Raw genomic sequence first — 27,913 nt, forward strand, 5'->3', positions numbered from 1 at the left:
ATACAAAAAATTATTTGTGTTTTTTCACAGCCAAAATGCACTAACATGCACTCCTGGCTGGACCAGCTATCAAAACAAAGAACAGAGAAGTTTGGATTACAACACGCAAAGGGAGTATGACATCATTCATAGCTCAGGCCATTACTCTATATATTTACATACAGTAGCTAATATTAGTTTGCTGCCATATTAATGTTTTGAATGTCAAGTACAGAACCTTTAAGGATAGCAGCACAACTAACAACCCATTCTCATGGCAGTTTGTGAAATGGGCACGTTATTTAATCTATTGATTCGTCCACACAGACACGATTCTCTCGTTTATTTTGTGGTGTTCAAGACATTATGTAAACTAATGCATTTCAATTGGTAGCATCTTTCGTGATCACAGCACGACTACGGTAGAGAGTAGTATGAAATGCCGAAAATCCGTGTAGGGAGGTTGGTTGGAGGGGGTGGATGGGTCAAACAACACAGGACTTGCACCATGGAGACCAGGTATCTTGGCCCAGCGTGTGATGGGTCCTTTCTCCATTCTTGTTTTCCTAAACCCAACCTCCGTATAGATGCTTCCCATGATGTGCTGACCACCATGAAATAAACCAGATAATCGTGTCAGTGTACACAAATTAATAGATTAAAAATTACGTGACCATTTCACAAACTGCTGTGAGACGTGTTGCAACTAAAGCACGAGACAGCTTTTAGTGACTGACTCCTCACCGTGAGTTCTTGACAGACTAATGCCAGTGAACTGCCAGGTTGTGATTGAGTCTTGCAAAGGAACATTTCTCGTCAGTGATGTGGTGTCACTGAAACAAAGACAGAAAAACAAAAAAACAAAGTGTTAACAGTAAAAGTAAAAGAAAAATGCTTTAAATCCTAGTGGTGTCATAATGAATCAATGTATTGTTTGTGTCTATATTCCAGTTGACTCACCAGTTAGGTGTTTGTCGATGACAAGCAGGCAGATTCACATCTGACCACAGCCAACTTTCAGGGAACTTGGTGCGAGAAACAATATCATTGCTGTCCATGTAACTGTCATCCTCCTCACCTAAAGTAACGTGTCATTAAAAATGTTATGGTTTTGACTGTCTTCTAACTACCTGTATGACCAAAATAACCACCCATGGCAAAATAACCACCCATGGCTTCCCCCTTGTCCTTGTGTCTTACTGCGAGCCAGTATGAGGCTATCCTCCTTCCTCTCAGCTCGCTGGGTTTCCATCTCCTTGCAGCAGTGCAGGAAGGCTGCGGCACAGGCTTCACCATCACTGATGTACTCGGCTCGCCTCTCACAGGTGTAGGAGAGGGGGGTGTTCCTCATGCCATCCAAACAACACTCACGTTGGAGTTGGTCTTGATATTGACTCACTGGGAAGAAAGAGGGTTGTGGAGGAATGACAGTGGAAGAAGACATAGAGTAAGAGAAAAATGGTGAATTGGAAAGCATTACAAAGACAACCACAATCATGTGTAACTCCAAACACTTTGGAGAGCCTCGAGTCTGTGACAGACGATGAATGAAGATGTGGTTATTGGGTAGTTTAGAGCTGTGGTTCTTACCTAAGCTGGTTGTTACGTCCATTATAGTAGCAGCTCGTTTCCTCCTGCTGGGGGCCGGACATTTTAATTCTGGAAACGCATCACACACAAGATCTTTAACAGAACCCAACAAGGTTGGAACTAGACTTGATTTTTGCATGATATAGTTCTATATAAAACTCCTACAATCAGTGAGGTACTTTTTCTGGTCAAACCGAGCAGAAAACTCCGGTGCTGAAATATTAAGCCAATGCGAAGTGCCAAAAACGGCAGTTCATTGAGTGGCCATTTGAGCCTGGCTCCAAAGGGGAGTCAATCTCCTTAGCCCCCCATGTTACAATGCACAACTTTACAGCATCATTTCACATTTTAGGGCTGATTCTTTTTTTATAACTCACCCCTTTAAACTATATTCAGGCTTAAAGTTCTGCATTGGGCATTCTGCTTTGAGTGACAGGTGGGCTGCCTACTTTGAGCTTCTTTTTGGCTCTTCAGAAACTTATGGGTGATGTCACATTGACTATGTTCATATTTTATACAGTCTATGGGTTAGACACATGGGTGGTGTGGGGGTGAGAATGGATCTACAAGTGCACTTTTTTTTGTTGAAATGTTAAAACATTATATAAATACCTTAAAAGGTCGGCCCAATCAAAAACACATTATTTCAGTTACCCCTTGTATAGTCTCGCATTGCCAGACCTTCCTCCACAGCTCTGTGTGTATGATTGTTTATCTGACTAGTCTGAAGGTCTGACTAGTCCACACAGCATTTCTTTAAACCAATCACAATCGTCTTGGGCAGCGCTAAGCACCAGACTCAATGACCGAGCCTCTGCAAAATAGCCTCGGGCATGTATATGTTCAAAAGTTGTATTAGTCGTGCAACAGAAAAGATTGGACGGTTTTTTCCTATAGGCTTAGCCCTCTAAGAGCGGTTGCTATTGGGTTTATCCGTCACGCATGCGCAGTCGTGAAGATTTAATAATAACTTGGATTTATATAGCGCCTTTCAAGGTACCCATGATTGCTTAACAAATAAAGGGGAGGTGGGATAGGGGTCAAAGGACTTAATGAAAAGAAATGTTTTGATGTGATTTTTGAACATGGGCGGGGATGGGGCAGAGTGGACTTGGACTGGTAGACTGTTTCAGAGTGAGGGAGCATTGGCAGAGAAAGCCCTGTCCCCAAAGTCCTGATTAGAGGACTGCAGGGAATGTGACTGAGTGTAGGGGTAAAGGAGATCTGTGAGGTATTGTGGTGAGAGTCCATGGAGAGATTTGTAGATGATGCGTGAGTTGACTGGCAACCAGTGGAGCTTTTTGAGGATGGGAGTGATATGCTGCCAGGGCTTGGTGTGGGTTAGAACCCTGGAAGCAGAGTTCTGGACATACTGGAGTCTGCTAAGGTGGGCAGTCCAGACAGAACACCATTGCAGTAGTCCAGACGGGAGGGGATGAAGGCATAGATGAGTGTCTCAGTTACTAAATGTGTGAGTGAAGGCTGGAGTCTAGAAATGTTTCTGAGGTGGTAGAAGGCGGACTTAGCGATGTTTTTGATGTGGGACCGGAGGGAGAGAGTGGAGTCCAGGATGATGACCAGGTTGCGCACCTCAGGAGATGGGGAAATGGAGCAGCCATCCACAACCAGGGCCATGTCTCCAATTTTCCTAAGCAGTGGTGCAGGGGCCACCAATATGAGTTCTGTCTTATTGCGGTTGAGTTTTAGTAGGTTTATGGTCATCCATGATTTGAGTTCCTGCAGGCAGTTGACAAGTTCTGTGGGTGGAAGCTAGGAGGTGAGGTTTATGCTGATATAAAGTTGAGTGTCATCAGCATAGCAGTGGAAGTTGAGTCCATGTTTACAGATAATATGACCTAGGGGTAGCATGTAGATGGTGAACAGCAGAGGACCAAGCACAGAGCCCTGGGGCACGCCATGGTTCAGGTGCTGGATCAGAGTTGTAGTCATTTAGGGTGATGAATTGTTTCTGGTCAGGGAGGTAGGACCAGAACCAGTACAGTGCTGTGTCACTGAGGCTGATGAGCTCAGAAAGGCGGTGGAGAAGGATGGTATGGGAAACTGCAGAAAGGTCAAGGAGGATGAGGATGGTGATGAGGCCATTGTTGCCAGAAAGCAGGAGGTCATTAGTGAATTTGATGAGGGCGGTCTCAGTGCTATGGTGGGTTCTGAAACCAGATTGGAGGGGTTCGAAGAGCTCATAGTGGGACATGTGATGTTGAAGCTGGGTCTGTCCGAGGTTTCTTCCTAATAGGGAGTTTTTCCTCGCCACTGTCGCACTGCTTGCTCTTTGGGGGCATTATTGAATTGTTGGGGCTTTGTAAATTATAGAGTGTGGTCTAGACCAGTGGTTCCCAACCTTTTTTCCTTGGCGCCCCCCCTACTCATGTCTAAGAAAAGCTGAGCCCCCGAACCGAAGTTGAGGTAACTCTCCAGATAGAGCCTTACTTTCTTTTTTGATACAGAGGAGTTATCAGCACGGTTAAGATTCTCCTCCATGTTTCATTTATAAAATAGTGATGCCGTGGCGGCAGGAAAAACGAGGATACAACAAAATACTTTTGTATACATTATATATTGTAGTGTATTATCATAATTTGTTTAACATGTGCAAATATATATTTTTTTTTTTCCTCAACCTCAAAACAGATAAAGAATTGCGCCCCCCCTGTGATCTTTGCTGCCCCCCCTGGGGGTGCCCGGACCCCAGGTTGGGAACCACTGGTCTAGACCTACTTTATCTGTAAAGTGTCTCGAGATAACTCATGTTATGATTTGATACTATAAATAAAATTGAATTGAATTGAATGACTGCTGGTTGAAGTCTTGGCAGAGGTGACCAGTTTTTTTACTTGGTCAGCATCCAGTGGAGAGAAGGCGGATAAGCAGCACTGAGGTGAGCGGGCAGCTGAGTGGTGAGAATCCTGTTGGGGCAGTGTGGGGCAGGGGCAGAGCCCAGGAGACTGGAGCTGCCGGTGGATAGTGTCCACTTTCTGCTGGAAGAAATCCAGGAACCTGGAGCAGAGGTCAGCTGCATCTGAGGGTTTAGCGACATCAGGAGGGTGAAGTAGGTTGATAGTCGAGAAGAGCAACTTGGGGTGTTTTAGTTGATTACCGATGAGTGTGGAGTAATACCTTGTTTTTACCAGAGAAAGGGCGTCTTTGTAGTTTGTGACGTGTTCTTTAAATGCTTCACAATGGACAGTGAGACCGGATCTCCTATATTGTCTTCATGCCCTTGTGTCCTGCAGCTGCAAGACCAGAGATCTGCTCCTGTATTTTTCTTCAGCGACAAGCAGTTTGAAGACTTCGAAAAAACGTGGTGTCCGCCTGTATACCAATTGACAAACCAGCTACATCCTGCTGCCAAATCTCCACCCGAGCTTAGAGGCGTGCCTCGGCCCCATTCGCCGGGCAGGCACCCCGCTGGCTGCCAGCAGTTCTGCGCCCACTTACCGACGGAGGAACAGAAGCAACAGACGATGGCAGCCAGGCGGACAGTCAGGTAAGGATACCACCAGCAGCGACACCCAGACATCCCGGAAGGGGATCTCTTTGGCAAGCAAGAGTCCGCTGACCAGGATTCCCCTAGAGATGGTTCTCTCACCGGCACCAGCTCTCCCTCCTCCCCTTTGGGGAACTGGAGCTTGAATCAGAAGAGGATTATGGAACACCACATCAGCGGCTTTCTCTCCGCATCAGGCGGGCTCCTTGCCATTCGCTAAGGTTTTTTTCTTGACCTGTGTGAATGCTGAGTAAGCATTCTCTGAACCCGGGAGACTCGTTATGCACTGTTCACCGTGGTCCAAGGCGACACAGAAACAGAGTTCCCAGCAGTCCCGCCACTGCAGCAGAGCCTGGCCTCCATCCTGCTTCCGAAGGCCACTTTTTCCGTCCGACGGAAGCCCACACCAACATCTCCCCGGGACCAGGTCCATGCTCGCTTCACTGACTGCGCGCACCTGTGTGCCGCCTAGGTGAACATCGCTCTCCACTCTCATGTCTCCGCCATGACCGCTAAGCCTTTGGCTGTCCCCCAGAGTTATATTGACATCTGCCTGCACAGGTCACAACTCCCAGCCAATAGCAGATGTGTGCAACCCCTGGTGGGTTGTTTGGACCGCACCTTGGACAGCCATGAGCTATAGGTAGTGGAGGGGATGTGGAAACACACCTCCTGGAGAGCGGCACCTGAGCCACAACAGCAGCACCAAGATGTCAGTTCGAGAAGACTGTGCCCAGCGGGCAGCGGCTGCGCCTCCTCAAGCCCCAGTTCCAGCTCTACCGTACTGCTCTCCTCCCCTGCGGCGGTATCCCCCACCAAACATCTAACCAACACGGCCATAAGGCCCTGCGGTCAGCACCCACCTGGTCCAATCCAGCCCTGAGCTGACTCGCAAACAGCGGCATCAGTGGCAGTGACAATGACGGGGCACCGGGAACGCATGTCTCACTCCAGCTGAGAGTGGGAAACATAATGGAGCTTTTAAGGGTTTTCTCCTAAAGAGCAGTTTCACATAGACACACACAGAGATGGTGTGCCTCCACCCATCACGGCACAAGAGGCGCATGCTGACCATATCTTCCTTCCTTCCGTCACACGTAACTGACACAGACACATCTCTCGTTGGATGGCAGGGCAAGTCCGAGTCCCAGGTTGTAGGAGGGAGATGGATCTCTCCACGTTGCCTAGAGCCTGTCACGGTGCTAAAGTGCTGAAACACTTTGCTCTGAGTCTGTCAGGTAGAAGTGTCGATCAGAACAGACAACGTGAAAGCAGCATGTACACTCAGGCCAGCTATTAGAAATAGCCAGGAGCCTGCTGCTGTGGTCACACAGTCACACTGCTCTTAATTAGAGCGGCGTACACCCCAGGGTTAATAAACCACACAGCAGACCTGATGTCGCGGGGGTCCCTCTCACAATGAGTAGAAATTAGATCCCACTTGTAATGTTTATGATATATACATGGGACGTTATGATGTTATTCCCATAAGTGATGTGTCTCAGGTTGTAGGCAGACATTTGTTTGTTGATTCCACAAGGGGGCGCTTGAGTTTCATTTTGTTGTGTTGAGTCTGCAGAGGCGAAGAAGAAAAAGATGGCGGAACGGAAAATGTAAATGATTGCAACGCAGATTTAGAAGTTCACTAAAAGAGTCTAAAAGCCACTTTGCTGTGTCGGAGTCTTATTAAAGAACATTATACCACTCTCATTCAGATGCTGTGGTTGGGAGGGCGAAAATTGATCTGTTCGCCTCATGAGAAAATGCACAGAGCACACTGTGGTTCTCCATGAAGGTGCAAGACTGGTCTCACTTTTCCCCCTGTCCCCCTTTCTCCTTGTCTCCTGGCTCGCATTCAGGAAGAGAGCCTGGCTGTTGCCCTGGCCGCTGAACGGGAGCGCTTGGAGAGGTTAGGGTGTCTCGTTGTGCTACTTAGGCAACAGCTCCACCCTGTGGTTAAATAGGGTATGTTGAACTGTAACAGCAGAGCCCACTGGGTGAGCCACTATGCTGTATGCGGATCTTAAGTCACAGAATGTCTAGCGGCCTTATTCATTCAACGTGTTATGCACGACAGCGGTCCACTTTCCAGCACTGGTGTGTGGAGAAAGGCTCGGACACCAGATTATAGATTTTATTATATATATATATATATATATATATATATATATATATATATATATATATATATATATATATATATATATATATATATATATGAAAAATGCTGATGTTTTGAGCAGATCTCTGGTCTCTCAGCTGTAATATACAGTAACTGCGGACGTAAGAGAGGCCCCGTGCAGGGTACAAGGGTGCAAAAGAAATCTTCACGATTGCGCATGCACGAGGGATAAACCCAACAGCTCTTAGAGGGCTATGCCTATACTCATAGAATCTGGAGTTACAATACTTAACTATCGATAGTCTAGCTAGCTGTCTGGATTTACCCTGCAGAAATCTGAGAAGCAGTTAACCATAGTCCTCATAAATCCACCGGAGGTTAGAACGCCAACACAGGAAGGCGAGAGACAACCGGCCAAAAATTAGGGACATCCGGCAGAATTTCCGACGGCACCTGAACAATCCCAGAAATGAAACGTTGTCGATATGGACTACCACAAGTGGTATTTGTCAGACAGTTTTGGTTTTATGTGCCCAAATTTTAAGATATCTGTTGCTGAGAGTCTGGCTAGACAGCAACAAATGATTTCACAAAAATGTCTCCGAAACATCTGCATGTCCAGATACCAAAAAAAGGGGAATGAGAAATATGTAATTTAGTTGAAAAGACCCTTTAATATGCAGTTCTTCTACTTCTACTACTAGATGCTTACTAAAAAAAGAAAGCACTTGACATATGGCCATGAATAAAGGTCTATGTGCCTCCTTCTCTTAATTAGACATTAAGGCATAAAGAGGGGTATGTTCAGGAAAGGGGAAATTAAAGTATTGTCACCTTGTCTGTAGGGAGTTCCAGATGACGTGTTGGACTCAAACATCAGCCCAGCATCGTAGAACACACCCATACTATCCTTCCCTCCACCTGGTGTGCAGCCTGTGTCGTACTTCTCTACAGTATCCCACACCTGAGCAAGGTGGAGGTCATTCGCGCACACAAATACAAACAAACAAGGCTTACAAGATATAATTAAAAAGAAATACTGTATCTGTAACATATATTAAAGTTCTGATATGGCATGAGACCTAAATACACAATGAATTTGCCAGATATTTCTTTAGCCAAAAGCTAACAAACTTGAAAGTCAACATGTGTGTAATTTTTCAAGCACTTTTAACCCTCATGTCGTCCTTCGGGTCAAATTTGACCTTTTTTCCAAATTCCTATATCCATTTTTTTTTTAACTACCCAATTTAAACTACCCAAAATAACATGGATGCTCTTTGGCAAGTACAAATCTGTACTTTCATAATTTTTGGGGTGTTTTTTATTCAATTTTAAAGTATTTGAAAAAAAAAATTGAAGAGGTTTTAAAATAGTTTGAGTAAAAGTATATATATATATATATATATATATATATATATATATATATATATATAAATATATATTCCAGTCTGTGATTAGCCATCAACATGCATTCCTTTAATTTTAGTCTAAATAATTCCTAATTTCTGCTTTTCTAACTAAAAACATAGGTATAATTTCCTATAAATTAGGTTTATTGACCATAAATTACAAAAATAAGTGTAAAAATAAAGTCAATAAGTTAGTGTTATGGAGTGTTGAAAACAAAAAAAAGTGACAAACATTGAAATAAGATTCAAAAGTGTTGAAAAAGCTACAAAAAGGGACAAAAAAAACGTAAAAAAAAGTTAAAAACATCGATAAAAAGTGTCAACAAAAGTGTTAATTTTCAATTTTGGCGCAATGATAACACAAGGGTTAAATGAAAAGCCTTATATATATATTATTTTAAAAATAAAGACAAAACCTTTTTCTGGGTGAGACGATGCTTGTTGTTTAGGACGTAGACGCCTTTGTCAACTGCCACCAGTCCCACTATGGCCCCTGGGTCTCCAGTGACCTTCAGACCAAACAATCCGCGAGGCTCATAGGATGCAGCGGGTTTCGATGGTTCCAGTCTCAGCTAAATGTGAAACGGGAGGTCAATAAATGGGACATACCGTTTTGTATTTGTTAAAGTTGCTGTAGGTAGGATTGTGAAGATCCAGGACTTAGCCAAAAGATTTGAACAACTTCTCCTTTCTGCTAAAGCCCAAAACAGTCTCCTAAGCCCCTCCCCCCACAAGGGAGAATGAATGCGTGTGCATGAGCAGTGATTGACATGCAGTCAGACACCCCCATGGCCCTGATTGGTGCATCTGAACAGGGAGACACCCCCCCCCCCCCGGCCCTGATTGGTGCATCTGAACAGGGAGCTGTGGATTTTTGCAAATCCCACTCCAGGCTGTAGGAGGAGCCAGAGGAACCAGATTCTTTTTTAATTACCTGCTTCATGTAGTTCTACTGGAACATAGGGTCAGATTCAGCAAATATGACAGAAAGGTAGTTTTATAAGTCTTACCTACTGCACCTTTAAAGCAGTTCCATGAATGAAAAAAAAAACCGTGTCTGAGAAATGTCAAATAACTCGATTTGTGTGTGGGTGTCTTGTTTGCCCTCCTAAAGTCTGCTACATCTGTGTAGTGTGTCTCACCGAGCCCATGCAGGAGTCCTTTACATCCACCCATATAGAGTCTGATACCACTTCATTGCCATCTGTGTGGTAGTAGGCTACGATGCGGAACGATGGCAGCATGTTTTGGGTAATGGGAACATTCAGGGAAATCTGAACTTGACCTGTGCTCCTGTAACGTCCATTTTTCACCAGCTGACCTCTGCTCAGGATCTAGGGACACATATTTGAATATCAGTTCTTATTTGACATGTATAGACTACACAGGCTGTGGGATGCAACAAAATTAGTTGTATATGTACACATGCAGGTGTAAAACATCTCTCACCAGGTATGTGATGTCATTGTTTTGTGTTTCCTGCTTGCTGAGGATGAGGTTGAATTTCAGGTTGTCTCCTAATTTCAGCTCAGGTGTATCCACACCTGCAAATGTGTCATGTGATTCATGTGAGTGTTAGAAACTGAACATATGTAGTGCATGGTGCATACTTTACCAATGCCACCATCTTTTTTTTCACAATCTAATGTTATTATGTCCCTTACCTATGTGGATGTAGTTGTTGCTTGGAGTGGTATATGGGAGAGCTACCATGGTGGCTGATGTTTGCCTTTCATTTGAAATATGATTATCCTTGGTCCTTGCCTGCAATTAATGACACACACACACACACACACAGGTAAGCATTCACTATACAAACAGTTGAATAATGAATTCCTGTAAAGTCCAGAGTCTATTCTATCCTGTCCTCACTTATCGTGGCTTTGCCTAGCATAGCGTAGCCTAGCAATATAAAATTGCTAAATATAAACATAATAATGGTAATATGAAGTTCACTATTCCAATACTGTACAGTTAATTTTCAAGCATTTACAATATATATATATATATATATATATATATATATATATATATATATATATACACACACACACACATATATATATATATATATATATAGAATAAGCAAGCCAAAAGTCTGCATGGAGCCACAGGTAAAAGCTTTCCTTGCTCTTCAAGTGAATATCTAAATTGTTGATTAATGTAGGTTTAAGCTTCCATTTGCAAACCACATTTGTAGGCTTACGGTGATTGTCAGTCTTTGTGCCGTCGCCACTGTATTGACGGAAAGCTTTGCCATGCCATTGGCTGCGGTAATGCCTTCCACCTTGCCGGGGTCGACCACCACTGCAACACGTGCCGCCGGACTGCCGTCAGGATTCACAACTTCAACCTTTCATCAGAAAAACACAAACAGCTGAACAATCAGAAAAATACGTAACTGTCTTATGAAAACATCTTATTACGAGGTCGGTGACTCCAGTCTGTTCGGTGTGTCGCGTGCCGCCGTCAGTCTGAGGGGCCGTCGGCGTTCATTTGGGCTGACCTGACTTGCTGGGTCGGAGGGCGGGCAGTCAGACTCAATGACCAATCTGATTGGTGGAGAGCTAACCCGGAAATAACGAGCGGGATGAGTGACGAACGCCTCTCAAAATCTAACGAAAATCTTTTAAACTGACCTTTGTTGATCTGAAATGAAGACAGATTCAGCAACTGCATGGCCTATTTCTCTCTTCACATGTTTTCAGAAACACGTTTCAGTGAACTATTTTAGTAAAATATGAGATCGTATTCCAAAAAGGGTGTCATTCCTATCGGCCGGAGAAGCCAAACCCACGTGACGCGTTGTCATTTCTGGTTTTCATTTTTTGTATTACGTCTCGCGCACATGCAGAACGTGCGCTTAAGTTGGCGTATCTTGTTCTGAGGCACTTTGTGGACATTAGGGAGCAGACTGGTCAGTCCGACTGGCTGTTCTACCAACGGGTCTCAGAGCTTTAAGGCCAAACTCATGTTGTGAGATTAATTTTAGTGCTGTGTACTAAGTATTATGCCTTTACTGTACATCATAATGAAACTCAAAACAGATCAAAACATTTCTCTTGTCAATTACAATTATTAAAAGAACATTAATTAGCAGGCGACTTTCATATTTAGAAGTCCTGCCATCTGAGTTTTCAAACAGTAACTGTAATCAGTAATGACATTTTTTCCTGTAATGGCTTTTGCATATGTAAGTAGAAATATAGTCATACTATTGCTGGTAATTTATATAAATCTAAATAAGTACTTTACCGTAAGATGGAAAGACATTCCTGGTTTGAAAAATGTGGGCGTTTTCTTAAAGGAGATAGTGTAAGGTGATGTAACAATCTGGATATTTCTCAACTCCGCCTCAACCATTTCACCACCTGTGAATGAAGGCAGAAACATAAAAATTGAGCCTCAGCGTCAGTTCTGGCAGGCCAAGTAGTCAAGACGCTGCTAACCGCTATTGGCCAACAACACGGTCGCATCAGCTGATCTGCAGCAGCATCAGCTGGTCAACTCCCCTCGCTGCTAAATGGCTACTTAAAGTTACTTTAGTTTGCTCCAAATGATCGCTGCAACCCACCTCCTCCCCAGCTCCACCTTGTCTTGTATAATGTGACATATGTTTCTATGTCATCGTTGCTGCTCTGTTCATATGGGGGAATAGTTTAGCTCTCCCAGTCTTAAAGGTCCTATGACATGGTGCTCTTTGGATGCTTTTATATAGACCTTAGTGGTCCCCTATTACTGTATCTGAAGTCTCTTTTATATAGACCTTAGTGGTCCCCTAATACTGTATCTGAAGTCTCTTTTATATAGACCTTAGTGGTCCCCTAATACTGTATCTGAAGTCTCTTTATATAGACCTTAGTGGTCCCCTAATACTGTATCTGAAGTCTCTTTTATATAGACCTTAGTGGTCCCCTAATACTGTATCTGAAGTCTCTTTTATATAGACCTTAGTGGTCCCCTAATACTGTATCTGAAGTCTCTTTTATATAGACCTTAGTGGTCCCCTAATACTGTATCTGAAGTCTCTTTTATATAGACCTTAGTGGTCCCCTAATACTGTATCTGAAGTCTCTTTTATATAGACCTTAGTGGTCCCCTAATACTGTATCTGAAGTCTCTTTTATATAGACCTTAGTGGTCCCCTAATACTGTATCTGAAGTCTCTTTTATATAGACCTTAGTGGTCCTCTAATACTGTATCTGAAGTCTCTTTTATATAGACCTTAGTGGTCCCCTGATACTGTATCTGAAGTCTCTTTTATATAGACCTTAGTGGTCCTCTAATACTGTATCTGAAGTCTCTTTTATATAGACCTTAGTGGTCCCCTAATACTGTATCTGAAGTCTCTTTTATATAGACCTTAGTGGTCCCCTAATACTGTATCTGAAGTCTCTTTTATATAGACCTTAGTGGTCCTCTAATACTGTATCTGAAGTCTCTTTTATATAGACCTTAGTGGTCCCCTGATACTGTATCTGAAGTCTCTTTTATATAGACCTTAGTGGTCCCCTAATACTGTATCTGAAGTCTCTTTTATATAGACCTTAGTGGTCCTCTAATACTGTATCTGAAGTCTCTTTTATATAGACCTTAGTGGTCCCCTAATACTGTATCTGAAGTCTCTTTTATATAGACCTTAGTGGTCCTCTAATACTGTATCTGAAGTCTCTTTTATATAGACCTTAATGGTCCCCTAATACTGTATCTGAAGTCTCTTTTATATAGACCTTAGTGGTCCTCTAATACTGTATCTGAAGTCTCTTTTATATAGACCTTAGTGGTCCCCTAATACTGTATCTGAAGTCTCTTTTATATAGACCTTAGTGGTCCTCTAATACTGTATCTGAAGTCTCTTTTATATAGACCTTAGTGGTCCCCTAATACTGTATCTGAAGTCTCTTTTAAATAGACCTTAGTGGTCCCCTAATACTGTATCTGAAGTCTCTTTTATATAGACCTTAGTGGTCCCCTAATACTGTATCTGAAGTCTCTTTTATATAGACCTTAGTGGTCTCCTAATACTGTATCTGAAGTCTCTTTTATATAGACCTTAGTGGTCCCCTAATACTGTATCTGAAGTCTCTTTTATATAGACCTTAGTGGTCCCCCTAATACTGTATCTGAAGTCTCTTTTATATAGACCTTAGTGGTCCCCTAATACTGTATCTGAAGTCTCTTTTATATAGACCTTAGTGGTCCCCTAATGCTGTATCTGAAGTCTCTTTTATATAGACCTTAGTGGTCCCCTAATACTGTATCTGAAGTCTCTTTTATATAGACCTTAGTGGTCTCCTAATACTGTATCTGAAGTCTCTTTTATATAGACCTTAGTGGTCCCCTAATACTGTATCTGAAGTCTCTTTTATATAGACCTTAGTGGTCCCCTAATACTGAAGTCTCTTTCCCGAAATTCAGCCTTGGTGCAGAATTACAGCCACTAGAGCCAGTCCCACAATGAGCTTTCCTTAGGATGTGCCATTTCTTTGTCAGTAGCTATTGAGAAGGAGAGAGGGGGGGGGCAAGGTGGAGGGCGGGGGTGTGGCCTTGACCAACTGCCACTTTGCTCGTTTGAAAGCCATGATGCCTCTCTCTCTTTCATGGGGGGGCCAAATTCTCTGGGCGGGCAAAGCAGAGAAAGGGGAGGTAACCTTTCCCCTTATGACCTCATAAGGAGAAGATTCCTGATTGGTCCATCTGAGCTTTCATTTTCTCAAAGGCAGAGCAGGATACCCAGGCCTCAGTTTACACCTTTCACCATTTCTAGCCACTGGGGGACCATAGGCAGGCTGGGGGAACTCAAAGTAATGTTAAAAAACCTCATAAAGTGACATTTTCATGCCATGGGACCTTTAAACTGTGTGAACGTCCCATAATGCTGCTGCTGCTGTCCCCTGACTCTCTGCTCTTTAATGATGCTCATTTAGGTCAGGGGACTCCTCTGAGCCATTCTGCCAAATTTAATTCGTAATTTAAACAATAACATTTCTTAAAGCATTTTTATTGTCTGCATTGTTCTTGACTTAATGGACCTGACAGAAATGATTTCAAGATCTGTTTACTTTCTTCTAGATTAACTCATATAGAACAACGTATGTTGATATCTCTTCTTTTTGGGAAATTAATTAATAATAATAATAATAATAATAATAAAAGTATAATAGTAATAGTTAATTTGACCTACACATGATCAAACATAGTGAACAAGCACAAACAGTATCTTTCTTACCACTCTCCGTCAGCACACTGACAGCTACATACATGGAGCTCCCCACCAGTTTAGTGATGTTGTAAGTCTGTGTGATGTGCTCTCTCTTCAGTGTCACCTCTCCATTACCATTCTCTATCTAATGCAACATAATAGAAAAATGCATTTTGAAATACAGTGATACAGTCATTGAACAGTTGGAGATACTAAAGTGTCAATTCTTACCGTATGTCAGCCTGGCATTATTCTCAACATACTAAATACATAATATCTGTAGATAGGAATTAGGGGTGCGCGAAAAAACTGATTCACATTCGTATTGCGATTCAAGCTCTAATGATTCAAAATCTATTCATAGATTTCCCAAAATTGATTCATATTTTTTTTTTTAAATAATTCTTTTTTAAATTTAAAAAAAAAGAAATGTTGACAATTTTTTATTGTATGTCTGCTGCAATCACATGGGAAAAAGTAACTACATTTACATACTGTGTTTCATTTTTTTAATCAAGAATAGTTTTTGAACAATTTTATTTTCTGAATCGTGCACCCCTAATATGAATGTAACAATGTAACTGAAATAAATCCAAGACATTTTCATGTTTTAGAGTCCCACAAAGACATAGAAAATTACAGCAAACATGAGTGATCACCTGCACTCTCTGAAGAGAAGCTGGAAAGCTCTTCTTCTGACCATCTTGCATAACCCCAAATACCACGTAGGCCGTCCCATCCACCTCTTGACCAAACAGATACCTAAATCATGTTTGAAGGCCACAATTAAATATGGGAACAACAAAAACATTTTTTTTCTTTTTTTTACTTTATTTATCCAGGTAAGTCAATTGTGAACAACTTCTCATTTGCAACAATGACCTGTCACATTCACACAGTTCCACATTCATACCTGGAAGCTGCCCAGTACCACCACAGTCTGATCTGATCACATTCATACTGGAAGCTGCCCAGTACCACCACAGTCTGATCTGATCACATTCATACTGGAAGCTGCCCAGTACCACCACAGTCTGATCTGATCACATTCATACTGGAAGCTGCCCAGTACCACCACAGTCTGATCTGACCACATTCATACTGGGAGCTGCCCAGTACCACCACAGTCTGATCTGATCACATTCATACTGGAAGCTGCCCAGTACCACCACAGTCTGATCTGATCACATTCATACTGGAAGCTGCCCAGTACCACCACAGTCTGATCTGATCACATTCATACTGGAAGCTGCCCAGTACCACCACAGTCTGGTCTGCTGGCCACTGAGCTGCTCCACTGGAGCAGTCAGGGTTAAAGGAACATGCCAATTTATTGGGTCTTTGTCTTATTCCCCGTATCCCCCAGAGTTAGATAAGTCCATACATACCCTTTTCATCTCCGTGCGTGTTGTAACTCTGTCCAATGGCCCCACCGGTAGCCTAGCTTAGCACAGATCCTGGAGGTAACCGGCTCCATCTAGCCAACTGCTCCCAATAAGTGACAAAAATAATGCCAGTATGTTCCTATTTACAGTACAGGCCAAAAGTTTGGACACACGTTCTCATTCAATGCGTTTCCTTTTTATTTTCATGACTATTTACATTGTAGATTCTCACTGAAGGCATCAAAACTATGAATGAACACATGTGGAATTATGTACTTAAGATCAGCAGTATGTACTTCCTCAGCAGCAGAGGTGACTCTTGGTCTTCGTTTCCTGGGGCGGTCCTCATGTGAGCCAGTTTCATTGTAACGCTTGATGGTTTTTGCTCCTGCACTTGGGGACACATTCAAAGTTTTCGCAACTGACTGACCTTCATTTGTTAAAGTAATGATGGCAACTCGTTTCTCTTTACTTAGCTGATTGGTTCTTGCCATAATATGAATTCTAACAGTTGTCCAATAGGGCTGTCGGCTGTATATCAACCTGACTTCTGCACAACACAACTGATGGTCCCAACCCCATTAATAAGGGAAAAAAATCTACTAATTAACCCTGACAAGGCACACCTGTGAAGGTAAAACCATTTCAGGTGACTACCTCATGAAGCTCATTAAGAGAACACCAAGGGTTTGCAGAGTTATCAAAAAAAGCAAAGGGTGGCTACTTTGAAGAATCTAAAATATAAGACATGTTTTCAGTTATTTCACATAAGTACATAATTCCATATGTGTTCATTCATAGTTTTGATGCCTTCAGTGAGAATCTACAATGTAAATAGTCATGAAAATAAAAAGGAAACGCATTGAATGAGAAGGTGTGTCAAACTTTTGGCCTGTACTGTAGTCACAGGGTACTAATAACAAGGTCACATGACCCACAGCCATCTTCTAACCGTATACATACTGGGAACTATATTCTCAGAAGGCGAAGCACTGCTACTGCTGCTCCTCACCTCGGGGCTTCTCAGGTGCTGCAAGCAAATCACTCCGCCCAAGTAGCAGAAGTAGCTGTGCTTCGCCTTTCTGAGAATATAGTCCCCAGTATGTATACAGTTAGAAGATGGCTGTGTGTCATGTGACCTTGTTATTTGTACACGCTGTGACTATACAAATGTTGGCGTTATTTTGTCATTTATTGGGAGCAGTAGGCTAGATGGAGCCGGTTACCTCCAGGATCTGTGCTAAGCTAGGCTAGATGGAGCCGGTTACCTCCAGGATCTGTGCTAAGCTAGGCTAGATGGAGCCGGTTACCTCCAGGATCTGTGCTAAACTAGGCTAGATGGAGCCGGTTACCTCCAGGATCTGTGCTAAGCTAGGCTAGATGGAGCCGGTTACCTCCAGCATCTGTGCTAAGCTAGGCTAGATGGAGCCGGTTACCTCCAGGATCTGAGCTAAGCTAGGCTAGATGGAGCCGGTTACCTCCAGGATCTGTGCTAAGCTAGGCTAGATGGAGCCGGTTACCTCCAGGATCTGTGCTAAGCTAGGCTAGATGGAGCCGGTTACCTCCAGGATCTGAGCTAAGCTAGGCTAGATGGAGCCGGTTACCTCCAGGATCTGTGCTAAGCTAGGCTAGATGGAGCCGGTTACCTCCAGGATCTGTGCTAAGCTAGGCTAGATGGAGCCGGTTACCTCCAGGATCTGTGCTAAGCTAGGCTAGATGGAGCCGGTTACCTCCAGGATCTGTGCTAAGCTAGGCTAGATGGAGCCGGTTACCTCCAGGATCTGTGCTAAACTAGGCTAGATGGAGCCGTTACCTCCAGGATCTGTGCTAAGCTAGGCTAGATGGAGCCGGTTACCTCCAGGATCTGTGCTAAGCTAGGCTAGATGGAGCCGGTTACCTCCAGGATCTGAGCTAAGCTAGGCTAGATGGAGCCGGTTACCTCCAGGATCTGTGCTAAGCTAGGCTAGATGGAGCCGGTTACCTCCAGGATCTGTGCTAAGCTAGGCTAGATGGAGCCGGTTACCTCCAGGATCTGTGCTAAACTAGGCTAGATGGAGCCGGTTACCTCCAGGATCTGTCCTAAACTAGGCTAGATGGAGCCGGTTACCTCCAGGATCTGTGCTAAGCTAGGCTAGATGGAGCCGGTTACCTCCAGGATCTGTGCTAAGCTAGGCTAGATGGAGCCAGTTACCTCCAGGATCTGTGCTCAACTAGGCTAGATGGAGCCGGTTACCTCCAGGATCTGTGCTAAGCTAGGCTAGATGGAGCCGGTTACCTCCAGGATCTGTGCTAAACTAGGCTAGATGGAGCCGGTTACCTCCAGGATCTGTGCTAAACTAGGCTAGATGGAGCCGGTTACCTCCAGGATCTGTGCTAGGCTTAGCTACCGGTGGGGCCGTCAGACAGAGTTACAACACGCACTAAGGTGAGAAGGGTATGTATGGACTTATCTAACTCTGGGGGATACGGTGAATAAGCTAAAGTCCCTTTAAGGGACTTGCTCAAGGGCACCTCAGTGGTGGTAATGAGGGAGGGACAAGTGATGCCCTTTCACTTTCCCCACACAGATTTTATCCTCCTGGTTACAAGCTCACTTCTTTAACCTTTAGGCCACTACTGCCCCTTAAATTAATTGATTAAAAGAGCAACACAGCTTCTGAATAACACCTAATAAACCTTCACATACGTAGCTTTGATGTTGACGGTGAACTCTGGACAGTCCACGTAGAAGAAGGAACTTAAAGGCATCAGTTTAACTTCAAAACTGGGCAGCACTGAAAAATTGGAAACATGTTAGTGTGTGTTCAATCATGTAAAAAACATGTGAATATTTTAGGTTTATATAAGTTTTAAAAAAAGGTGCAGGTCATGGGGCTCACCATATTCTTTGACCTCGAACTCTGCAGAATAGCTCTGCTGTGGGTTGCTGGGGAACTTTGCCACCACTTTCCACAGTCCGGTACTACACACACACACACACACACACACACACACACACACACACACACACACACACACACACACACACACACACACACACACACACACACACACACACACACACACACACACACACTTATCACTTATTCTTTTAATATCAATATTATACAAAATAAAAGAAATTGATTTCTGTTGATAGTAACTACAGAAACACTGAACACTGAAGTTCAGAATAAAGGTTTTAAAGTATTGGCTAGAGTGATGTATGTACTGAGGTTTTAGTGTGTCTCTCCACACTTCCTACACTGTATGACTTAGATGATTTTGGTCAAGTAGCTGTCCAGACACAAAATTACTATCAGCATGGGAAATTAATTGTAGAAATCACAACATTTACATGTTCAAATTTACATAATCTTAAATTATTTAAGGTATTACAGTTTTTATTACAGTTTTGATTGCTAAATGACAGTGGGCCCAACTGGAGTCACATGTGCAAAACTCTAACTCCAGCCTGCATTACCACCAGTCACCTGAACTAAACAGTTCACATCACCTGCAAAACTTATTCAAAGCAACACAACTCTTCACACATGTCTCAAAACAGGCTAAGTGCAGCCAAACACTATGGACAAGCCTCACCCAGAATACACTGAGAGACCAAACACTAGGAACAAGCCTCACTGAGATAAGAAAGAGTAAAAACACTAGCATCAAACACCAATAGAGAAATTACAAACTTTTCATCTTTACAGTTTGAACAATTTGAGTGACTTGACACTACTCGATATATTATTTAAGGAAAATATATAGATTGTATAATATACCAATTTTTACATGCGGTAAACAAGAAGGAATGAAAATCAGCAGTTTTCTTCAATATAGTATTTTGTCTCTGGTAATTTATGGAATTACTGGGAAAAAAAACTAAAGGTACATAACAGTACCAACAAATAGTGTGACTAATCCTGCCTCTCTCCAGCATCATGTGGCAAGTTTTCTTCATCACATTAGATGTCTTCATCATCTCTAAATACTAATGAATGTGGTGTTTCTATTGCTTTCACCGCCATTACTTTCTGAAAAACAGTAAGAACGCAGTTTTCTTTTTCTTTCATACCTGTGTATTGTATATAACCTCAGACATCTTACCTGGACATGTTGGTATCTTTGATCTTTTACCTGTTTCTCTCAAACGGTACAGTGTATAATTGTTTCATTCTTATTTGGTGTTTATATACAAAAAAAAGTCTTTCTGATCTTTCTCTGTATAAATACCGTATATGTTCACTAACTAGTCTAAAATAAGACACCTACTTAGACTTTCAGCTAGAATCCCAATCAGCAGTGTTTGATAGGCACCAGACTGAGATCTATTCTGTTTTGAATGTGTGGTTAACAGTGTTGACAGCAGTGTGTTAGCGTTTGAACAAAGTGCTGTAAATCTACAGTGTTGTGCAGGTTGAGGTTAAAGTCCTGGGATAAGTGTGTAGAGTTTAGAAAACTGTGTTCAAGCGATGAGAAACCAACTAGAGTTTGGTCCACATGAACTGCTGCTGTGGAGACTGGAGTTAGAGTTTTGGACATGTGACTCCAGTTGTTCCCACTGTCGTTTAGCAATCGAAAAAAATAATCACAAAATGATCCCTTCTGGCAGTAAAACCAGTGTTACCAGTAGTTTTTTCTGTGACATTGTACTATTTACAGCTGGGAGATGTTTTCTCCCCGCCCGGTAAAATCCAAAAGGTGACATTGGCATGTAAAATATACTGTGATAGTGTGGTTTTAGCTTAAACCTGCTAACGTTAGCCGCTAAAGACCTCTAGCGGCAGAAAGAACAAGATAAAATACTAACCTGACAATTTCAGCGAGTTGGTAAACTCCAGAGTAGATCCCTGATTTCAAAGAGACTGGATCCAAGGGTAAAATGATGTCCTCAGGGGTCTAAAAATAAACAATGTTGAACAACCACAAACAGAGAGCCGTGCCAGTTTATAAATTGATTTAATAAATACATGCTATATTTAAAGGTGCACTATGAGTTCCTGCATGGTCACTTTTGTTGACGTTCCAAGAAACATTTCAAACAAAATCGCCCCTCCCCCCATTTTTCCGTAACTGTCATGACTAACTAACTAAAGGCGCTGACACACCAAGCCGATAATCGGCCCTCTGACAGTCTGGAGAGGTCGGTGACTCGAGTCTGGTCGGTGTGTTCCGTGCCGTCGTCCGTCCGAGGGGCCGTCGGCCTTCATTTGGGCCGATTTGACATGTTTAATCAGAGGGGCGGGCACTGCCGGCAGTCAGACTCAAACGACCCATCTGACTGGTGGACTAACCAGGAAACGGGGAGGGGGAAGGGTGTGACTAGAGTCTCTCAAAATCTGACGAAAATCTTTTAAACTGACCTTTGTTGATCTGAAATGAAGACAGATTCAGCAACTGCACGGCCTATTTCTATCTTCAAATGTTTTCAAAATCTCATATGAGATCGTATTCTGAACGAGCAGCCATGACAGTCTGTCTTTGAATTTATGGAGAAACCAGAACCACGTTACGCGTTCATCCAATCAGCTGCCGGTTTTCATTTTTTGGGCAACAATACAGATTAGCGCCACCTGCTGTTATGGAGATGTGTTACCTCTCGTCTCTTCGGTGTGTTTCAAGACACTTTTTGGACCAACTCGGGGACACTGATCAGTCCAACTGGTCAGTGTGTCCTTAACTTTCACTAACCCCCACACCCTCCCCCAATAATCTTGTCAGTGATTGGCTAGAACATGGTTTGTTATATTTTGGTGCACAGCCTGTGCCTCTAGTGTTTGTTTGACGTTTACGGGCCCTGTGTTGTCTCCCGAGACCGGGCTTTTTCACGGTGTGTTCAGGGGACAGGCAGCTAGCGGATCAAGGAGAGATGACTACCATTTGAGACAAAAATGAAATCACCCTGAAACCATGCAGGACCTCATAGTGCACCTTTAATGTCTTTTTTCTACAATCCATGACCTTGTTAAATGTCTATATTGATTATTTTTCCGGTACTTTTTCTATCTTTCATATTGAAGAGAGAGGCTGTGTTCAATGTGTAACTCGGCCACTAGATTTAGTTTTCTTATATTTACTTTTTACAGTAAGTAAAGTAAAGTAGCAGGATAGGTTTTACTAAAACCATAATAAAGACACAAGGTTAACTGTGTTTTTGTTATTTGGTCATTAGTATGAACATTATCTGCTGTTAAGCATTTGTAATATCACCTCATTAAGAGGTTTCATGCTCTCAGTTATAGCTGACTATATAACATTACAGTACAATCTGTGCTTATCAAAAATAAAATACAATACCACAATCTCAATGGCAATAGTAGTAACAGTTTTATTTTCAGCATCCCTCTCTACAGGCTCCATACGGGGCGTCACTGCAAACATCCTGTAATGAACTGACAGAGACAGAAAGAGGTTGATTTTGCTGCTGAAGGTTGGAGGAAGGTGTCTCAAATTTGTGTCAAAAATGTCAAAAGTAGTTATTTGTTGTACTGTAATTTACAGTACAATCATTTAATTTGGGAAAAACAGAAGTAAGTGTGTTTCTTAACAGTTATGCAGCTCAGTATTGAACTGACCTTTGCTGTTGGGGGTGTAGAGGGTCTTGTCAGTCTGGATGAAGATGTACCCGGACTGGAAGGACACTAAGACGACTTTCTCCAGCAGGTGGTCAGGGAACTGAGCTTGCAGGTAGACATACTGCTTCATGGTAGGATCCTTACTGAAGCTGTCAGCAGGGATCTGAAACCAGTATGATGAGCAGTATGTGCATCAGGATGCACATTTCTGGATTCATTTCTAGATTATTTCTGGTCGTGTTAGTAATTGAAGTCAAGTTACAGTAACATGCATATACAGCGTGACAGTATTTCATTTACCGTTATTTCTCCGAGCTCCTGGAAGTTTCTTTCACTGGTAAGGGTCACAGATGTGAATGTCAGCGTTGTGCTTTTGGTTGGATGGTTCATCACGTTGATTTGGACCGGGATGTTTCCCCCGGTGCAGTCTTGACACTCCACAAAGATGTTTTCTGCTGTTCCTACCCGCAACAAGTTAGGGGCAGACATCACCTTCCTGCAGAACAGCGGTGAGAGAGAGAAAGATATTGATGTGAATATACTGCAGTCAATGTGCAAGTGACCACATGCTGTTTATGATGTACTGACAAACATTAACAACCTTTTTTATTTATTTTTTTAACCTTAATTTATCAAGGTAAGTCGACTGAAAACAATTTCTCATTTGCAACGACAACCTGTCACATTCACACAGTTCCACATTCATTCCTGGAATGAAAGCTGCCCAGTACATCCACAGTCTGATCTGCTGGCCACTGAGCAGCTCGGGTTAAAGGCCTTGCTCAAGGGCACCTCAGTGGTGGTAATGAAGGAGAAACAAGTGCTGCTCTTTCACTTTCCCCTCCCAGATTTTATTATGTCGGTCTGGGGATTGAATCAACGACCTCCCGGTCACAAGCTTGCTTCTTTAACCTCTAGGCCACCACTGTCCACTTGTCACAGATATTGCCTTACTAAGTGTGATTTTTTACTGTGCTAAATGACAGGAATATTTCAGTATTCCACAAGAACAAAAAGTTATAGAAAAGTCTAAACCTTTGAAGGGGTGGTTCAGAATTTTTGACATAGGACCTCATTTCCAAGTTAGCCAGTGTGTTATTCATCAGTGGAAACCATTTTCAACACTTTTAATCCAGTCCTTCCAGTTGCAGAGTTTGTTGGTGCTATGCTAGAGCAAGTCAACAGTATCTGCTAGCCTGCCACTAAAAACAGTCTTACCCACTCCACAGTACACCCAAGGCAAATAAATGATAACGCTAGAATATCGATGTAAATAAAAAAATGTTAGGAATAAAACTACCCTTGCATCGCATTGCAATAGTTTTACTTTGTTACTTGTAGTTGGTAGCATAGGCTAAAGCAGCAGCAGAGTGATATTACCTAGGCTACTGAGAAAGCCAGTTTCCATAACAGTCACATGAGTTTATTTACCTGCCGCTGCAACTTGCATGTAAACTGTCCGAACTTACATAACTTTTCTTTCAGCAATTACCTAAAGTTAGCGGTTAGCCCAGCCAGGTATCTACCAAGAGTGTAGCTATACTGTTAGCTAACGTTTTCAGAAGTTCCCTAGCTATCATCGAATTTAGCAAATCAGCCGACTCACAACAAACAGTGTGAATATAAAAAAACTCTCTGGTTGGGGGGAATTTCTGAGTCTCAAACTCGGCAAATCGACCAAATTCTGCTTTGAGTGTTGCGTAAATGCAGTTTGAAAAGTTTCCTGTCTTTTTGGTTTGGCACACAACTAGGCATGCCAAAATGTATCGTGAACCTAAATTGATATGTGGACCGGATCAAAATTTGCGAGGGGCCTGATTTGGCCCGTGGGCCTTGAGTTTGACACATGTGCTCTAGACTTTTGCTCTGTGTGGCTTAATGCATCATTGTGCAAACTTTGAAGAAGAATGAGGCCAACTCATTGGCATCATTTCAAAGACCACAAAAAAACTCTCTGGTTGTGGGGGAATTTCTGAGTCTCAAAATCGGCAAATCAGCCAAATTCTGCTTTGAGTGTTGCGTAAATGCAGTTTGAAACGTTTCCTGTTTTTTTGGTTTGGCGCACAACCAGGCGGGCCAAAACGTATCGTGAACCTAAATTGATAAGCGGACCGGATCAAAATTTGCGAGGGGCCTGATTTGGCCCGTGGGCCTTGAGTTTGACACATGTGCTCTAGACTTTTGCTCTGTCTGGCTTAATGCATCATTGCGCAAACTTTGAACAACAATGAGGCCAACTCATTGGCATCATTTCAAAGATAACATTACCTTGACTTGTGTGACACAAACTGCAACTGGACTCAACTTCTTATCATGTAAGACACAAGTTAAACTAATATTTCCATCCATACACTTTTTTTGAACATACATGCAAAGGACCCTAGATATTTGTGTTGCTCCTATTGCAATTTAACCAATAATAATTTGATCAGGAAGATGAACAAACAAACAAAAATATATTTTAGCTCTGTGTGAATTAACTAAAGCACATGGGGGGGGGGGTGTAAAGGTAATGCAGGTCTACTTACAATGGAGCTCCATCAGCCAGAGAAGTCAGAGAGGCAAAGGCCAGAGAGGCCATCAGCCACAGCAGAGTCCTTCTCATCCTTCGGCCTTCGATCCCGATCCACTGTAGACTGTCGCTCTGCAGCACCATCCTTATATCCACCTTATATCCACCCCCTCCACTTCGCCTCACAACTGTCTCGCCCGCCCTCCTCCCAAAGTGTTTCTGTACACGTGTAACACAAGCACACACCCACACATGATTTCCCAGCAGCAGTTGAGAAACTGTTGAAACTGATCCCCCCATCTAACTGCAGAATTTTTATTTTTAGGAGATTTAAACCTGGATAAGCTCAACCCCCCAGCCACTCTACTTACTAAGCTTGATGCCCTCAACCTCACACAAATTATAAATGAACCTACGAGATATCACACTCAAATCAGTAAGCAAGGCCACCCTCATAGATATTGTCCTGACCAACCTGCCCCCTAAATACACCCCAGCTGTTTTTGAGCACGATCTCACTGATCATTGCCTGATTGCATGCATCGCTAATGGCTCCGCGGTCAAACACCCACAACTTATCTCTGTCACGTTGTCTAAATCACTTCTGCGAACAAGCCTTTCTGTCCGACCTGAACCTTGTAGCCTCTGAGAGCATTAACCTTATCCCGACAGTGGAGGATGCCTGGATGTCATTCAAAACTGATTTCCTCTCTGTCCTAAATAAGCATGCCCCATTTAAAAAGTTAAAGGACCAAGAGTAGATACAGCCCCTGGTTCACCACAGAGCTGACCGCCCTCAACCAACATAAAAACATCCTGTGGGGAACTGCATTAGCCTTGAGCAACCCCCATAACATGCTAGTCTTTAAAGAAGCCAGGAACCGGTACACTCCGGCAGTTCAGGTAGCTAAGGCTCGCTACTTCAAACTGAAATTTGGCTCTTGCAGTACCAATTCAAAACAATTCTGGGACACTGTAAAAACGATGGAGAACAAAAACACCTCCTCCCAGCTGCCCACAGCTCTTCCATCTGGCGGCCGGCCCCCCAGTAAACTGCTCTACATCCCCTGCAGCTACACTTCCACACCCCCCACCATGATTCTCCTTCACCCCAATCCTGACAGCTGATGTGTTGAGAGAGTTGCAAAATCTGGACCCATACAAATCAGCTGGGCTAGACAACCTGGACCCCAACTTCCTAAAATTATCTGCAGATATTATTGCTTCCCCCATTACCAACCTGTTTAATCTGTCTCTTGCACCTTCATAAATTCCCAGAGATTGGAAATCTGCCGCAGTCATTCCTCTCTTCAAAGGGGGAGACATCTTTGACCCAAACTGCTATAGACCCATATCTATCTTACCCTGTCTTTCGAAAGTCCTCGAAAGCTTGGTCAATAAACAGATTACCAACCATCTTGAATCCAACCGTGTCCTTTCCGCTACACAATCTGGCTTCCGTCCCGGTCATGGCTGCACCACAGCCACCCTCAAGGTCATAAACGACATCACAGCAGCCATTGACAAAAAGCATTACTGTGCAACCGTCTACATCGAGCTGTCCAAGGCCTTTGACTCTGTTAACCATCGTATTCTTATCGACAGACTCAACAACCTTGGGTTCTCTCATGACTGCCTCGCGTGGTTCAATAACTATTTTCTGATAGGGTTCAGTGTGTTAAATCTGAAGACCTGCTGTCTGGACCTATGGATGTCTCTATGGGGGTGCCACAAGGTTTGATTCTCGGGCCGACTCTTTTCTCCCTTTACATCAATGATGTGGCTCTTGCTGTTGGGAACTCTCAAATCCACCTATACGCAGATAACACCATCCTGTATACATCTGGCCCCTCTTTGGATACTGTGCTATCAAACCTCCAGGAGAGCTTCAATGTTATTCCGCACTCCTTCCGAAACCTCTTATTGCTGCTAAACTCTGGCAAAACCAAGTTCATGCTTTTTAATTGATCGCTGCCCACCCCTGCCTATCCAATTAGCATTACCACGCTCAATGGGTTGGAATTAGAAAATGTGGCGGTGTACAAATACTTAGTTGTCTGGTTAGACAGTTCCCTCTCCTTCCAGCAACACATAAACCACCTTAAATCTAAAGTTAAGTCTAGGATCGGTTTTCTATTTCACAACAGGGCCTCCTTCACTCATGCAGCCAAACTCGCTTTGGTGAAAATGACAATTTTCAGCCTCTCAAAGCACTTCATAACTACTGGGGTGAGTGCGACCAGTCTATAGTCATTCAGACTGCTGGGGGAGGGTGTTTTTGGGACCGGGATGATGGTGGATGTTTTCTGGCAGGATGGAATTACCTGTGTAAGTAAGGGCTGATTTTAAAGTTCTTCTTTTGACTTATAAAACCCTAAAAGGACTTGTGTCTGCCTACCTAAGTGAGCTATTTACACCATATATCCCAGCACGCCCCCTTCATTCTATGGATGCTAGTCTCCTGAACATCCCAAACATAAAAAAAGATCAGCTGGTCACCAGACTCCCTCTGGAATGGTCTTCCATCCACCGTTAGGGAGGCTGGCTCAGTGGACATTTTTAAATCCAGACTTAAAACATTTCTTTATTCAAATCATTATGGACATGTTTTAAATCCATAACCTCTGAACCCTTGATTTATTGTT

At 43.0% G+C, this 27,913-nt stretch overlaps 1 protein-coding gene across 1 annotated transcript in view; it reads right to left on the reverse strand.

Moving 5' to 3' along the window:
• LOC114556706 (complement C3) overlaps window positions 1-25,361 on the reverse strand; it is a 51,525-nt gene extending 26,164 nt beyond the window's left edge. The window contains exons 1-20 of the mRNA XM_028579743.1: window positions 25,285-25,361; window positions 23,057-23,252; window positions 22,757-22,919; window positions 22,479-22,573; window positions 20,992-21,080; window positions 19,076-19,158; window positions 18,883-18,970; window positions 15,471-15,573; window positions 14,839-14,956; window positions 11,864-11,979; window positions 10,815-10,961; window positions 10,273-10,372; window positions 10,058-10,152; window positions 9,751-9,942; window positions 9,025-9,180; window positions 8,031-8,160; window positions 1,570-1,638; window positions 1,180-1,377; window positions 940-1,057; window positions 724-812 (exon numbers count right to left, since the gene is read on the reverse strand). Coding sequence (XP_028435544.1) covers window positions 724-812; window positions 940-1,057; window positions 1,180-1,377; window positions 1,570-1,638; window positions 8,031-8,160; window positions 9,025-9,180; window positions 9,751-9,942; window positions 10,058-10,152; window positions 10,273-10,372; window positions 10,815-10,961; window positions 11,864-11,979; window positions 14,839-14,956; window positions 15,471-15,573; window positions 18,883-18,970; window positions 19,076-19,158; window positions 20,992-21,080; window positions 22,479-22,573; window positions 22,757-22,919; window positions 23,057-23,252; window positions 25,285-25,361 — 2,422 coding nt within the window. The remainder of the gene's footprint in view (window positions 1-723; window positions 813-939; window positions 1,058-1,179; window positions 1,378-1,569; window positions 1,639-8,030; window positions 8,161-9,024; window positions 9,181-9,750; window positions 9,943-10,057; window positions 10,153-10,272; window positions 10,373-10,814; window positions 10,962-11,863; window positions 11,980-14,838; window positions 14,957-15,470; window positions 15,574-18,882; window positions 18,971-19,075; window positions 19,159-20,991; window positions 21,081-22,478; window positions 22,574-22,756; window positions 22,920-23,056; window positions 23,253-25,284) is intronic.
• Between the last annotated feature and the right edge of the window lie 2,552 nt (window positions 25,362-27,913).

This window comes from Perca flavescens, chromosome 6 (genome assembly GCF_004354835.1).
Source record: "Perca flavescens isolate YP-PL-M2 chromosome 6, PFLA_1.0, whole genome shotgun sequence".
Classification (NCBI taxonomy): Eukaryota; Metazoa; Chordata; class Actinopteri; order Perciformes; family Percidae; genus Perca; species Perca flavescens.